Source organism: Daphnia pulex, chromosome 9 (genome assembly GCF_021134715.1).
Source record: "Daphnia pulex isolate KAP4 chromosome 9, ASM2113471v1".
NCBI classification, from domain to species: domain Eukaryota; kingdom Metazoa; phylum Arthropoda; class Branchiopoda; order Diplostraca; family Daphniidae; genus Daphnia; species Daphnia pulex.
This window is the reverse complement of record NC_060025.1, coordinates 7,939,649-7,955,608: the sequence shown is the minus strand read 5'-3', so window position 1 is coordinate 7,955,608 and position 15,960 is coordinate 7,939,649. Positions and strand designations below refer to the sequence as shown.

The 15,960-nt window shown below is 43.5% G+C and overlaps 1 protein-coding gene and 1 long non-coding RNA gene across 10 annotated transcripts in view; both read right to left on the bottom strand.

Moving 5' to 3' along the window:
- Positions 1-226: 226 nt before the first annotated feature.
- On the bottom strand, positions 227-2,974 carry LOC124202592. Of its 3 annotated transcripts, none has more exons than XR_006878248.1 (4): positions 2,874-2,964; positions 1,345-2,369; positions 1,063-1,272; positions 227-315 (listed from the first exon to the last, which is right to left on the bottom strand). It is a non-coding gene; the product is annotated as an uncharacterized LOC124202592 (long non-coding RNA). The 3 variants fall into 3 exon arrangements; XR_006878247.1 differs by having other exon boundaries at positions 1,063-2,163; positions 2,238-2,369; XR_006878249.1 differs by having other exon boundaries at positions 1,063-2,369; positions 2,874-2,974.
- A 404-nt stretch (positions 2,975-3,378) lies between these two features.
- Positions 3,379-15,960, bottom strand: part of LOC124201757 (disabled homolog 2-interacting protein-like) — a 50,315-nt gene continuing 37,733 nt past the window's right edge. For all 7 annotated transcript variants that reach the window (XM_046597966.1, XM_046597965.1, XM_046597960.1 and 4 more), the window contains 11 exons: positions 12,491-12,642; positions 11,553-11,650; positions 8,735-8,983; positions 8,542-8,643; positions 8,188-8,369; positions 7,948-8,117; positions 7,704-7,866; positions 7,341-7,605; positions 7,120-7,268; positions 5,104-7,031; positions 3,379-5,036 (listed from right to left, as the gene is read on the bottom strand). In XM_046597966.1, the coding sequence (XP_046453922.1) occupies positions 4,473-5,036; positions 5,104-7,031; positions 7,120-7,268; positions 7,341-7,605; positions 7,704-7,866; positions 7,948-8,117; positions 8,188-8,369; positions 8,542-8,643; positions 8,735-8,983; positions 11,553-11,650; positions 12,491-12,642 (4,022 nt within the window). In that variant the 3' untranslated portion in view covers positions 3,379-4,472. The remainder of the gene's footprint in view (positions 5,037-5,103; positions 7,032-7,119; positions 7,269-7,340; positions 7,606-7,703; positions 7,867-7,947; positions 8,118-8,187; positions 8,370-8,541; positions 8,644-8,734; positions 8,984-11,552; positions 11,651-12,490; positions 12,643-15,960) is intronic.

Genomic DNA, 15,960 nt, shown 5'->3' with positions numbered 1-15,960 from the left:
CATGAAATTGATAAAGCTAGTGTTGGTTATTACCTGTATCCTTTCAATAGCACATTCAGTAGAATAAAATGATTTTGAACAAAAAAGTAAACGGTAGGCTGCACGAAGGCCACGTCCCTTTCACGTTTCCTCCTGTAAGTTGATGAGAAACATTAAGGTTATCCAACATGCACACGGAAAAGAACACATCACCGACAAGTTAGAGACGAAATCACTCGAATTAACATATGAATTTGTTGGTAATTTTCGAAGAAAGGATAGCTTAACTTTTGACAGCAAACCGCCATTCCATAAATGACACAATCACCACGCCATCTATTTGACACGTTTCAAAACTCAGTATTTTACTTTTGAAGGACTGATCTTAAGATACTCAGAAAACTTGAAAAGTCCATTTTTGTTTGCCTAGCATCCAATTCTTAGAAATGTACAAAGAACAAAGCTCACTTGCTACTTTTATGCAAATTTTCCGGAAGTATACCGGAAGTAAGCCATAGCACCTTAACCATTGAGCTGCCGTCAAAATAAAAGAGATATTCGTGATCTACGTGAAATTTGGGGTCGATTGGGTGTAATTTAAACGAAATCCAGAATTTGGTCAAAATCGAAAATTTTATTGAACTATAGTTCAGGAAAATTCTCGAAACCGGAAGTACGCGTACGTACAAAACAAACATGAACTTTACCACAAATTTTACGAGGATAAAGAAAATGTTGTTCTTTTATGCGTCAGACGAATATTTACTGAACTACTGACAGAAATGAGAAAACCGGAAGTAGAAAAAAAAACACATTATTAAAAATCTAACAAGTGAGCTCTGTTGCTGTAACAGAAACTGACAGAAGTCTCCCAAAATTTCCTAATAGTAGCAGCGAGAAATTTCGTCAGACATGTGCAAAGTAAACGTAACTAAAATGATCAAAGGCTATGCCGTCTAGATCAGAAAGAAGAAGCGTTTAAAAGTACAACATGAAAACAATGTCCGCTCTAGGTCGTTGACACTTAACTTAATTGAAAGAACCAACAAACAAAGGTATTAACAAAATGACTTTCATACTTACGTAATATTCTCCCCGTAAAATTTCACCAAGAAGCCACCACGCAGAATCACAACAGACGAAATCCCCGAGGTGATAATGGACGCCAGTCCAACTTCTACAATGATGGGAACTGGGAAGGCAGTGATATTCGTTCACGTGCCTCCTCTATGGCATCAGTAAATGATTCCATACGTTTCAGCACCCGGGCAACAGCACTTGAACAGTGGATTGCTGAAAGGAAAAACACCAAGTTGGTAAGGTGCTACCGTTATTCAGAATGTGTTTCTATTCATTGTGTCATACTGTAAGGCAAAGGCAACAGCAAATGTTAATAATCACAAATGATGGCGAAGATGTAAAGTCCTTTCTACACTATCTTGTCTCACAACAGCACGTCCCTGGCTCATTCGATCCTCACTCTAGGGACTTGGCATCTAATTAAATTGGTAAGGCAGCAGTCCTCTCCATTTTCTATTACTTTCCCTTTCACATATATGTTCAACTTTTTATGGATTAGTTTAGGTAGGTGTCAAGTGTGTCATCGTAATTATTTTTGCAATTGAAATTATATTAAATTTGTTATGTTTTTTCTGGAAATAAAGGCTATATTTTTAAATATTTATTAATTTTTGCCTTATGAAACTACAATAATAAAGGCAAATTTTACACAAGTTAATGGATGAATTTGAAAGATAAGATAATATATTTAAACTTCAATATGCACAAAGCGAAATATTAAATTTAGATAGAACAGTAGTTAAAGATGTTTGAGTAGAAGATCAACATGATGAATTAACAGATTGTACAGTCAACCAAATGTTTAAAAAACGTGTAAAGGAAGACAATATGTCTAGTGTTCAACTTAAAATTTCAATCCAAGCAAATTAAAATACTACAAAAAACCACAAGACAAAGTTGTATTCAAAATTTTGTGAAAAGAGATGGTTATTTGTGTTCCAGGTAGATCAGAAAGAAAATTCTAACTTATCACATGCTTAACAAGCAGGTGACTTTTACAAAAACCCCAGCATAAAGCCATTTTATCTGCTTTTACATTAATAACTTCCTACATCAGATTATTCAGATCAGGGTTAAACTTGGACCTAACATTTTAATGAAACCCTGGAATTTCCCCAGTTGAGAAAAATAATTTTAATTTTATTACTAATTCAAGATGTCTTTGACTGAGGTTATACTTTATGTAACAATTTCACCCTTTAGGATGAAAAAAGTCCTATTTGCAGTAGCTGCAGGTCAACTTGACCTTCCCTTTCACCAGCTGGCTGCAACGAAACCATCTGCATGCAAACAGGTCAGACATCAACCTACTAACAAAATGAAATTAATCTTAAGTATCAATGGACATACTTTGTGGAAAACTAATTAACCCGATGCAAAATTATCTTTCACCAGAATAGTCTGACACATGCTTAATTTGACAAAAACTTTTGAAACAGAAACTTGGACCTACAGCCAAAACAAAACAAATCTTCAGCAATCAGCACCAATGGAAATGCTGGATGAAAAACAAATTAACTTGGATTTTCTTTCACTAACTGAAAACTTTTCACGGCAATGTTCACGTGCACTTGCTGCATTGAAGAAGCTTAACTTCACCACGTGCAAAACTACAGTAAGAAACGATATTCTAGGAATGTACAGCAAGCTACATCACACGATGGAATTGCTAACTATAAATAGAACTGTAGACTTTGTTTCCTCTAAATACAACACATCAATCTGACATTTGATAACCTTAAAGAATATTTCAAGCATGAATCACCATTTTAAGACGAAAATTTCGGGAAACAAAGTATCCCGAAATAACTTACATGTCCGTTCTCGAACAGAAGCTCAAACAGAAAGAAGTCAAAGAACTAGAACTTGTCAGAACAGAAAGTCGACTCTTCTCAATAAATAAACACATCCCTCTGAATTACCAACACACTAAGGCTGAATAGTTCAATCCCTTAACACACTGAAATATTTAGCCACCTAGTGACGTCTGTATGCAACTGCAAAGAGCCAATCAGCCAAAGCGGCAAAAGTCCGACTGTGAACTTTGAACAAAAGATGTTCCGCTAAACGACTAAATTTTGATAAAAAGAATTTTGATAAAAAGAATATATTAGAATCTTGAATCAAGAAAAAGCCGTACCAGATCCGAGATCAACCTGGCAAGTGAATGTCTATGATTAACAAATCACGCCAATTCAGCACACCATCTTACCTTTATTGATTCTTCGTCTTCATGTAGATTTGTGATGCAGTAAGAAGAATCACAAACCAGGAGACGGGATGAAAGATAAGTTAGCAATAGATACCCCTAGCCACAAATTTTTTCGTTATATTGAACGCAGTATTTATTTAGATTTCCATATCGTAGTCATAAGATTATACAACACAAGGATTTTATCCATCAAACGATTAAATGCAGCTACAGTATATACCGAGTGTGAAAGATACTATGATATCCGGATTACGAGATACAAAAACAAAACTGGAAGTATAGACGGGGAAAATGATTTGGGAGGGCAAAACAAATTCTTTCTTCGTAATTCTTATTATATATATCTCGTAACATTTGTACAAAATACTGTCACACACATACAGTGAATGTAAAGATTCTGGCTGGACCAGGCCATATGTTGAAAATTGTGTTCTTGATTCTTGATTGAAATGTTTTCATTAGATCGAAGGGGAAAATGTTCTGTATATATAACTGATTGGGTTCGTTTTTTCCTGGATAAACACAAATTGAGAAAAGAAGAGAAAAATATTGTGGGTGCGCAAAAACACAAGATGGTGAAAGTGACGAAAGAAGAATCATAATAACTGTCGATACTGTGAATTTTTGATACATGGCGAGTGATCAAGGAGTTGCATTGGGAGAGATTATAAAGAGATTGTGGCCAAACACATACATTACATACACACAAAATCATCAGACTGGCTCTACTGCGTGTGTACAAGGGGGGGGGGATATAGACGAAAACGTGTTTTGTGAATGAGAGAAGGAAAAAAACAAAAGGATCGAGATAGAAAATAATGTTTGAACTAGGGCATTCACCGTCTTTGGTAAACTGAAACGATCGCGTTCCATATGCAACAAACGTGATGGGAGTTATTAGAGCCACGGTCCATCTCAACACGCGATTACGTCTTTTACACTCTGCCACACCGACATTCCAGTCTCAGAATTTTTAGATGGAACAGTTCGTTCAGACTGAAGTCGGGGGGGTTACCAAAAAAAGAAAAAGAACGTCAATCAAAAACGAGACACACAGAAAACAAAATAAGACATTGACATTAATATTCACGACCTGATGAATAATATAGGGTATTCTGCTCTTGTTTGCTTTTTCACATCTATATAAATAGTTGTTAATACCATTAAAGGACAAAAAACAAGTGCTGGTTATGGTTCTTGATCAACAAGAACTGCTCTGGACTTCACCCAAGTCGGCCAGAATCCGCCTGGCCAAAGAAAGTGAGCCCGATCCGCCATAGTCCGGTTCTGGCAAGGAATTGCGGGCAAAAGACATGAGGTTTCGCTCAACTTCGTCGTGCTCGGCCGGCTCGACCGCCTGGTAATTGCGCAGCTGGGCCAGGGCCGACAGCAGACGATTGTTGGCGGCATCCAGCGCCTGGATCGTCTGCACTTGGGCCTCAATCACTTTCTGCTTGTCAGCCATTTTGCGCTTCTCGCGATGCAGTTCCTCCTCGAGCGAAACGAGGCGCGTAATCATCGACTTGAGCTGGCCGTTGTCCTTGACCTCGTCCAGCGGCTGCGGTTCCATGATGGGCGACGGCGTGTACCTCGACGAAGACAAGCTGGAACGTGATTCGTTATCGCGTCGCTTCTCCTCCAGCTCGCGCTCCTTGACGGCCAGGGCCGCCTGCATGGCTCCCTGCAAGTACAACTGCTCGGCCCGGCTCAGACGAGACTGGAGAGATTCCATCGCGTTCCGTAAATCCATTATCTCTTTCTCGTACTGGGGAAAAAAAAAAAATCCAATCAAATTCCAATTTTAAAAATCAAAGAAATTCAATCAAAATTACCTCGTCCAGCGATTTGGGATTGGAGAAACGATCCAGGGCCATCCTGGACCCTCTCTTGACGTTGCGGTCGCGGAATCTGGTGGACGGCAACTGGTCGTAGTCGCTGTCGGATGACGACGAGTCGTAAATGCGGCTCCTAGAATTGTTCTGCATGCTCGTCACGCTCGACTTGCGGCCCTTGCGGCGCATGGCCACGTACTGGCAATCGGCCGAGACGTTGTTGCTCTCGACCGGCGACACCTGGGCGGGCACGGGCGACGGGTAAATGCAGCGCGGATTAGTCCGCGGGGCCGTCGATATGAACAAGCGCCGCTCGTGCGGAGGCGTCGTCAGACACGAAGTGGAATCCGACGATGAACTGGAAATGCGCGTCCTGGACATGGTGCCGCTGCTCAGACTGTTGTTATTGGGACTGCTGCCACCGCATCCGCCGCCGTTGGAAATGAGAGTGACCCGCGGGGCGCTAATGACCTGGACATCCTCGCAGCTGGGCGTCCGGTTCAGGACATTATCGTATCCGTAAGAGGAAGCGTAGCCTCGAGGTAGTGGAGTGGTCGGCTTGTTCCTCAAATTGTAAACGGGATTGGTGAAGGCGATGGCGGCCGAGTGCTCGTTGCCGTTGTTGAGGTTGTTGCTGTTGTTGTTGGGAGTCAAAGAATTGGTGGCGCTGCTCTTGCGGAAACTGCCACTCGACGACGATCGGTGTCCGTTGATGTTGCCGGAAGCTGGCGGATCCTGGCCCCCGTTGCTGATGGTAGGATCAACCGGACTGGAACTCTGACTGTAGGCGAAGCTCTGATAACCAGAGCTGGCCACAGTCGAGAGTTGCGAGATGGACACTTGACTACCCTGAGTGTTGTTGTCCCCCTCGCCGCCGGAATGGGCGTCCGGACTCTCGTCAACGTACTGAAGCGACTCGATAAATTCGTCCAGGTTGGCATTGGCCGCCGCCGCTTGCTTGCTGCTGGCCGAGCCTAACCCCAGGACCCGTTCGTACTTGGCCGACGACCCGTTTTTGACATTGAACGTGCTGCCACCGCCGGCGGCGTAGTGATTGCTGCTGCCGGTCTGACGCTGCGGCGTGCCACCACTGGAAGCCCCACCACCGCCAGACTGGTCGGCCGATTGGTTGAGTGCACTGAACATGACGTAATCATCGCTCGTTGTCAAATCAATGGCAGTGCGACGGCCGGGCGCCGACAGATTGCCATTGAGGCCCGGCGTGGTGACGGGTGGCGTCATCAGATGAGCGTTGCGCGGCAGAGTGGAAGCCTTGGGCGACGTGCTCCCCTCAGCGCCAGAGTGCTGCTGCTGCTGCAGGTGGAGCCCGTTGCAATTGCTATTATTAGCATTGGCGTTGCTCAGACTGCCATTATTCCCGTTGCCGGACACCGTCACCGACGTCACAGTCGGGTCGTTGAAACGGAAAACGTTGCGCTGGAGGCTCTGAAATCCGGGCCGTTCCACTTCGACCATCTTGTTACAATTTCTCTGCTGCTGCTGCTGGCCGTTGACTGTCACCAGGCCGGCCGAAACGACGGGCAGACTCGTCTGGCGTGAATAAGGCGGCAGACTGGTGACGGGTTGCGACAAATGGGCCGAAATGCCGTCGAGAATGCGCTGGAGCCTGTCCATCCGCTGGCTGAGCGGCGCCACTTTGGAGAGACTCTCCGAGAAGAGCGTGTGCAAGATGCTGAGATTCTTGCAGACGTCGATGTAGTCGTCAAACTTGGAGTAGCACTGATCCTTGGACAAGGGACTCGAGATCTCCTTCAGGTACTGCTTCATCGTTGACGCTTCCTTCTCCAGGAAATCGTTCATAAACTCCATGAAATTCTCCTTGCCCTGGAACCGCGTGAAATTGGCCAACGTCTGCAGCGTCTTGGCAATCAGCGTCAGATTGCGGGCCGCTTTATCACTCGGGTATTCTGGAAAAACCCAAAACAAAATATGTAAACGTTGTGAAACCCTCTTCTTCTCTCATTAAAAATGAATGAATAGGTTAGGTTACGTTACCTGGAGTGATGCCAAACAAGCTGGGCGAGAGAATAGCCGGACAAAGAAAACGCAGAAAGATGGAAGCGGATATGAGGTGATCGGCCACTTCTTCACGACCGAATCCAGCCAAGCGTTGGCGATACGTGTAGAAACATTCTTGCAATTCCCTGGAAGAAATAAAAAAAAATGAATAAAAACCTGGACGCCCACGTGAAAAAAACTGACGCTGAGCAACTTACGCAGGGAAGTAAGGAGTGGATTTGAGGATGCAATGCCAGGCCGACTCGACAACGGCACGCAAATGAGCCTGCTGTTTGGCCAGCATGGCCGGCGAGGTGACCTTGAGAGGATCGACTTCGCAGTCTCGATCGGCGGCGTGGTCGACGATTCCGCCAATGACTTCCGCCAGCGTGTCCTGCAAGTAATTCTCGCCCACCAGTTTCATGTAGGCTTCCATGGCCTTGGTGGCCAGCGAGTTGCCGCGGAAAGTCAAATGCTCATCGTCTGCAAAAACAAACAAACAAACCAGGAAGGTTAACAACACAAGTGATGACAATATTAATGATGATGAATGATGGATGAGACTCTTGTTGGATCCTTACCAATTCGATCCACGTCAGCCATGACGATATCGGCCAGAAACTTTTGCGCGTAGCCTTCGCGTTGCATGACGGCCACCAGGGCCGTGGCGATGTCCTCCTTGGCCTTGACTCCGATCGCCGGTTCCAGCAGGTCGCACACGGTCATGTAATCCGTTTTCAAATACTGTTTTTTTGGCCAGCCAAGAAATTTAAAAAATAAAATTGCTGGAAATCAATCAATCAATCAGAAATATCAAAAACAAACCTCGAGGAATTCTTCGTAAACTTCCAGCGGAAGGATATCCACCGTCTGGTATTTGCACTTGATCCGCAACGAGGGAGGATCTTTGGACGAGCCCTTTTCAGACACGACCGGATACCATTTTTCAATGAGGAATCGTGACGTGATGGTGTTGACGGGGATCGTGACGGTGCCTGGACGGCCAACAAATTTTCGGTTAATTTTTTCTCGTGTAAAATTGAATAAAACACGCGTGAAACTTACCAACAAAGGTTTTGTCCTTTTTCTTCTTACGGTCGGCTTCCCTGTAGAGATTAATGTTGATGTTGTGGACGACGGGCAGGTCGTCAAACTCGAAATGCTGGCCCCAAAAGCACAAATCGTTTTTCTGTTTGCCGGCCGTCCTGGCGTGCAAGTTCTTGTCCAAACACAGTTCGCAAAAGTACCTAAAATATTCATTGGAGAGAAAAACAAATTGAGGTTAGGTTTCCAGACGTACGTCAGTTATAGTGATGAATGGCATTAGAAATGTTCACATTTCACTTGACCGAAAATAGAAACACAAACAAAAAAAGTCGATTAAAATTGTTTTTCTACTATCCCGAATGGAAATCGTACCATTTCTTGTTGGCAACACCCTTGGCCTCGAGAATCCAGATCTTGAGTGAATTGTCAGTCCGGCGAACATGTTCCTGGACAGGTTGGATCGTCTTCTTCAAACTATCGAGAACCAAACAACAAAAATTGTTATAGTGAAAACAACAACCAGCGAGTTGAAAGAGAGAAAAATGTAATATGTTGTGTCTAGTACCAATTGCGCCATCGATCACGTTCCTCGGCGTTGGAACAGGCAATGTAGACGTTGCCGGAAGGCCTTGTAATCTGCAGGCAGTGGTCCTCGCCTAAAACCGACTGGTGGAGCTGTTTGACGCCGATATCGCCAGACTCTGACGATGACAGATCCACCGTCTGAACGGCGTTCTGAGGCGACGATCCACCACCGGGCCCGCACAGCAACGATTCGTGAGAGCGTGACGTCCTTAGTCTTGACAAACCCACTCTGTTTTACCCAAAAAAAAAGACAAATAAAAACAAAAACAAATTAGAGTACCACAACAACAACAACAACAGACGTTTTCTAATGTCAATAATGCGTCATCCCCCCCCCCATGTCGTTCATTAGCGAACAAAGTTATCCGTTGCGCCCAGTGTCACAACACCAGCCAGACAGACGGGGGGGGGGGGGGGTAGGCAATTAAACTAATGTGCCAACTAGAATGGCCAATTTCGTTCATGGACTCTGGCATTCCATCTCATCATGGGAGATCCATTAGCCAGAGTTGGCCCGCGCAAACTAATGGCAACTCAATATCCGACTGAGCAAAGTTTTCCCCCAGTCTCTGTGTATAGCCCCCCCCCCCCCTTGAATAGAGAATTTAGGGGCGGAAATAGTCAGGTGCGTAAAGGGATATAGCTTCTCTCTTGATTGTATTTCGACTGGAACTAACCTCGCCTACTACACTCTGCATTACGCTTTTTCCATTTTATTATTTTAGGGAATCGTTCAATGTCAAAATCACGTGTCGTTGGTCGTTTGTGTCGCGCTGGATGGAAACAGAAAAATGATTGGCTGGGCGGAAGGGACGGAAGGAATCGCGCAATCTCACTCTTCTCTTGGGTGTGATTGAATCAACTGAAACAATTCCCGGGGGAAACATTCCACCATCTAGAGCATCCACACAACACCAAAACTGATGACGTTTCCCATCTTCTTCTTCTTCGGGAATTGTTTTCGGCGTTAATCTGAAATGGCCGGGTCGAGAGAAAACTTTTTTTTTCTTGGCATCAAACGCTTCGTGATTGGCACACACAGAGAGTTTGAGTTTGAGTTGTTGTTGGGTGGGAGGGGAAAGAGAAAGACATGGATTCATCATCCCACTTTTTATCTTTCATTTCTCTAAATAAGAAAAATAAGAAAAAAGGCTGCGATGTTTGTTCCATGATGGATCGACCGGTCAAGACAAAGACAAAAGGATCTGTGTTGTATCTAGACACATTTCCTGGACTATAAACTATACTATACCTTCTCTGTTGGACGCACGGCCATCGGAATAGAGGCTCCGACATTCGTAGCCGCGAGCGTAGGCGTCGGTAGAGTCGACCCAGTGCCGTCATTTTTTCCCCTTAGTTATATTTTTCTGTTGATCGCAACTCGTCCCTGGGATCCTAATGGCCACTTGGCGTCCCTTTTTATACACACACACCACACACACACACAGTGGCCCAACAACAGCAGGTGTTGCGACGACTAAATGCGGCACCTGACAAATTTCCCACAAGATGCGTCACGCGCCAGTGACAAACACTCACGTTGGGAATATTCCCGACACAGTCGCACTTGCTCGCAATCACCGCACGCGAGTCATCATCTCTTTTCAATAGTACGGAAATTCCCATACAAATAAGAAAAAAAAACAGTTTCCAAAAAAACTAGTCCATTTTTTGGGATGACACCACCTGAATTGGGAGCCTGCGACTAATACACACAAACGGTACAGTGACGTAATAAAAGCTATGGATGGTGGGGGAGAGCCAATTTACACGAAAACACTCCGCTCTGTCTGAGTGACCGACATCGACTGAAAAGGTTCGCCACCGGGCGGGACCCGCCCCCCTCTCTCCCGTACCCATTGAAAGGACTAAAAATGAGATCTAGCTTTAGAAACATGCATATGCCTTATATTCTGTTTTGCTCTATATCGTATCGCATTTGAAAAATCTTGGAAAATGATTCGCTATCGTTATTTTCTTTGTGCCTTTTTTTCCTATTCCAATCTATTCCCCCCCAACCCAACCCCAAAACCGCCAGTCTGGTTGCCAACTCTTCAAAAGAGTTTTGTTTTCTTTTAATTAGCCAGCAGACGTCAAACCCGCACAAGAAGAAAGTTCCTTTCGTCTCGAAATTAACGCTAGATAGGCTAATTGATAAAAAAGAAGAGAGCTAGGGGAAAGATGCACCAAGAATCGATCTGTGCAGCTACTGCGCATGCAGCTGTTGGGCAATTTATTACAGATAAAGATATCATAGACAACGTTCAATTGCGGAAACCCCGGTGGTGATGGTGGGCTCCCAATGCAAATCCAGTCGCCGTGAACGATAAAAAAAAAAAGTTCGTCTTATCTCCACCAACTGGGCGACACTTATACATACGTGTGTGGTTGGCTGGCTGGATGGCTGGCTGGATGGTGAAAAAGTTTATTGATTCACTGAGTGAAATAGATAAACGGACAGCACAAACACATCAAGAAAAATATAACGGGAACCGAGCGCCGGCGAATGTTGACGGATGCACAACTTTTGCGGGTTTCGGGACCCGCCACTCCACATCATCGATCTCGATCGTTTTCACCGGAAGAGGAATTCCGAACGCAACTTCCTTCCTCTTCCGTTTCTTTTTTTAAATCAATCACGAAATTCCCCGCAGTTGTGTTGATTTTACCCCTCAACTCTTTTTCTAATAAACAACAACCGAGAGTCGGACACACCGTTGCAAAACTCTCGGTTATGGTTGTTGTTATTCCGCTGGATTTGATTGTTTAAATAATTTAAAAAAAAGGAGTTCACTTACGGATTGACGTCGAGAACGGCCCGTTTTCGCTCCAGCTTGGTGACGCTCTTGGTCCGTTTCAGCGGATTGGACTTGAACGATCGTTTGGAAAAGAAATTCTGCGTAGAAAAACACAAAACGAAATGTCAGACAAAACATCAACAGCTGATCAAAATAACATTTTTGGGCAAAAAGTAAATTTAGAAACCAGGGATTTCAAATTCTCCAGCGAATCGGAGATGATGAGCGGCAAGAAAGCGGTACTAGCCGCCTGTCTCATTGGCTCCTCCATCGTGGCCTGAAGCCAACAACATTTCTTCGTCATCTTCTTCTATATTGCCCACCACCACACCTACGCTCTACAGAGGCAATCGTGACACTCTTTGTAAAATGAACGCGGCACTACTACACTTGAAATTGTTGTGTCGTCGTGAGATATTATATCACAGCGTATCAAGATAAAAAAAAACTCAAAATCTTTTAGACAAACAAAAAACACACTCTTGTTAAAATCCCGGTGGCTAAGGCACGACTAACCGAAATCTACAGGCCAACCGAGCGTCAAACCCCCTCCCGTGCCCACAGAACAAAATAGAAGAAATCTCTTGCGCAAAACGGGATATGGTCGATGACGTTCTTTTTCTGGCGCGTGTGTGGGATGCGATCGGAAAGAAGGAAATGGCACGCTTAAAAAAAATTCACCGGGAAAACCTGTTTCTTCTTTGACTATACACAAACCCGTACGTGCGTAAATGTCCCGTGCAATAACTCCGACAAATTTTTCCCAGCGTGAGGGAACCCATTTTTATTTTATTGCCCAAACAATTTGAGTTTGGCCTAAACGTGTGGCGCGTTTGTTTTTTAAATAATGAACGAGAGCTACTGAGTAGGAGGAAGAGGTCGATTATCGGGAAAAATATTTTTTAAGGACACACACACAAAAGAATTAAAATACGTACAGCGAAACGCGATGGGGTCGACGAAGAATCCATGCTGTTTCGTGGGGCGAATCCGTTGTTGGTCACGTTGTTGGCCGGGTTGGCCGCAGGCAAGACGGGCGTCACTGGAGCGCTCCCGCGACGTTCCCCGCAAGCCTTCTCGTACGATGTATCTGTGAAAAGAAAAATCGTAAACATTATTATAATAATGGTCGTAAAAACAGATTTTTAGAGAAAAAGGGGTCCCCCTATTCAAACGAACGTTAACAGCCGCCAATAATCAAATTGACGGCCAATATAAATCCTTATCCCCACCTGAAAAAACAAACCACACCACCAACAGTCAAATTTCTTATCAAGTTTGATCCTGCCAAACTTTTTCCTCTCTTATCGGTCACACAAAATTGTACGATATCCGCAGCTGCAAAAATGTGTGGCGGCCAGTCGTGTGGAAAGAGGCGCAAACACAATGGACCCCTGATATCGTCAAGGGGGAGATCCGATAAGAATAGAACCGATGGAATTTTACTTCCCCAAAATCGGCCCCGCCGTTTTTCTCTATTATTTAAAGACTTTAACACACAACTTTTCGCCATTGTGCAGTGCCAAAAACACGAAAAAGTTTCGTGTTGTTGAATTTTTCTTCTAGAAAAAGGGCGGCAGCTTAATTATAACTCATCATCAAACGCATCGGAATGAGACAGGTAAAGATATAAAACATAATGACCGGGTCATTATTGAATCAAAAAATGTTATAGACAATAGAAAAAAACAAGAAAATTGGTGTGGTGGGATCATCGCCAGTTGATTTCATTCGCATAGTCATCATCCAAAGTTAATGAAGGCAAAAGAATAATAATAAGAACCGCTCGGGAAACCCTTTTTTTCTCTCTCTACCCGCTACTCGGCGCGTTTATTTTTCTGGGTAATACTAAAAAAAAAAGTAAAGAAAGAAAAGAACCAAAGATAGTTAAACCAAAAGATGAAGAAGAGGAGGGATATAACGACGCAGCTCCGGGGTCGACAGACTCTCCCGAAGACATAGCCTCTAAGTAATTTATCGCAAAGAAGCTGAGGGATAGAAAAAGAAGAAGGAGGCCCACAACAACCCAACGGTTGTTGTTGTTGTTGTCGAGAGCATCTTTTTTTTTCTTCGTTTTAATAGCCATTTTTCTTTGAGCTCCATCATCTTTTCTCCAAGCCCAGCTGCTGGATGCATATAAATGTGTGTGTATGCATAAATCTACCACGTTTTTTTCTTTTTGTCTTGTTTCGAAAGATGGAAAGAAAAAAAGACAACTAAACATATATTTTTGTTTCGGTTAGATTCCAAAAGAGTTTGGGAGAAAGTAGGTTGACCTATCTACTTGTGTATATACTAGGGGATACTTTGCGGGATAATCTGTTGTGGATGGAATTTTTTAAATAATACTGGGAATGAATGTGGATCAAATCTGAATCAAACAGGGAAGAACATACTCGTAAAATATATAAGAAAAGACCTCTAGAAACTAACCACAGCGGGAGGCTGGAACCACCAAACTCAAAAAATGATGGACCTATTGTTACAAGAGTCTAAATATAAACGAGTCATCCCCCTCACTAATCGTATAAAAATATCTTTATAAAATCTTGTTAAAGAAAAAAAAAAGAATAAAACACGAAAAAATTGTTATCGGACACGATAGTCATACGGGGGAGAAGAAAAAAAAAACAACATCGACGACCATCTACAGTTACACGGTACCCTACGGGGTCTCCAGTCTCTCTCTCTCTCTAACCGTCGCGCATTCCCGAAACAAATCGGACCCGATTTGTGTGTGACTCTTTTTTTTTGGTGTAATAAAATAAGAAAACCGTTTGGTTATAAGGATTTGAATGTGGGGGCTGTCCATCCTTGTCCTTCAATCAGAAACATTTTTGTTAGCGAATCAAATAAAAAGTTGTTGATTGAAACCAAACCAGTTTTTCACCTACCAGTATGTTAGGTGGCAGTTGAAGAATTGAAAGTGCCATTCAAAAAATCAAATTCGAAGGTTAAATCAGAGAAAAATTCCACGTTCGCCACTTACTGCGCAGTGTCCAGTGGGATCGCATAGTGTCCAGTCACGAAACAACATCACCAAAAACACCAATTCCATTCGAATGGAAAGAGAGTGGGGGGGAGATAATTTTCGCGCGGTAGACGGGTGAGATATGATGGATGAGTTTTCACGTTTCGGCGGGATTCGTTTGAGCGCATCAAACACCAAAATAAAAACGACAACCGGAGCGCGGACGGATCAAAAAAGTAGCGACTGTTACGGGCCTAACATCGATGCCAACTGTTCTTGGCTGATATCGAAAGGAGCGCCCAGGCACCCACACAACAACAACAGCCCACAATGTTACATGGGTTGGGCTGACTCACCTGCAGGCGATTTCTTGGGCTTCTTTCTTTTCCTTCTCACATGACTAGAGTCGATTCACGTCTACTATACCAATGGGTCTCTCTCTTTCTTTCTTTATATTTTTGTGTCTTGTGCAATAATAATGGATAAATGCTACAACAACAACAACAACCTAGTCGTGCCTCAGTAACGCCCGCTTGGGGGCCGACGCCCGGCTTAGAAAAAACAATGAGAAGTTCGTGTGTGTCACCACCTGGGGATGTTGTTGTTGTAGTTGTTGCGGCGGTACATTTTAATAATATTGCGCGGATCCTACAACAACATCCTGAACGGTTCAACATCCTTATTTACCATGTCAATACCGTAGAACGGGAATTGAAAAAAAGAACCGATGGAAAATCACGCCGAAATCAAATGGACGGGGGATTCGGATGATTACATTTCAAAAGAGAAAAAAACATTCCACTGAGGTTAACCAGATAGGGAAGAAAAGTAGAGCCTTTAAACATAATGGAAAGAGACTCTTTTTATTTTTCGGTCGGAAATCTGTTGAGCCGAGTCGAGGAAAAAAGAATTAAAACCACGAAATCATCTTCCCCCCCACAGGGCCGTAACGTTACGGTTATTTGGGCTACTATTGGCTAGTCTAGTTGAATGCAATGACCGTAAAGTCTACGTTAAGAAATCAGGGCCACACCATTTTTATGTCACTGTCCTCTCTACGATTTTGGTTTCTTATTTTTCTACGAGGGTCAATTCCTTTTTTCAAAATGCCCACACTTGGCTCATTATAGAAAAAGGGGGGGAGATGCAGGTAGAAGATGTTGGGGTTGGTTTTTAAGTGTTATCCAAACCAGAAACAGCTGACAGGTGGGTGAACAAGAGAGAGAGAGGGTGAAAGAGAGATTAGTTTTCCCTATTGAAAATAAATAAAAGATAACACAAACAAGAGAAAAAGAAAAAGTAGTTTGGTTCTCCCCTCCTATTTTTCAATTCAAAAATAAAAATTTGTATGTGGGGAGAGAAACTGATTAGCAGCACCCACCTCAACACACACACACACACCCCGTCAAATCCAATCAAGTTAAATTTTAAAAAAGA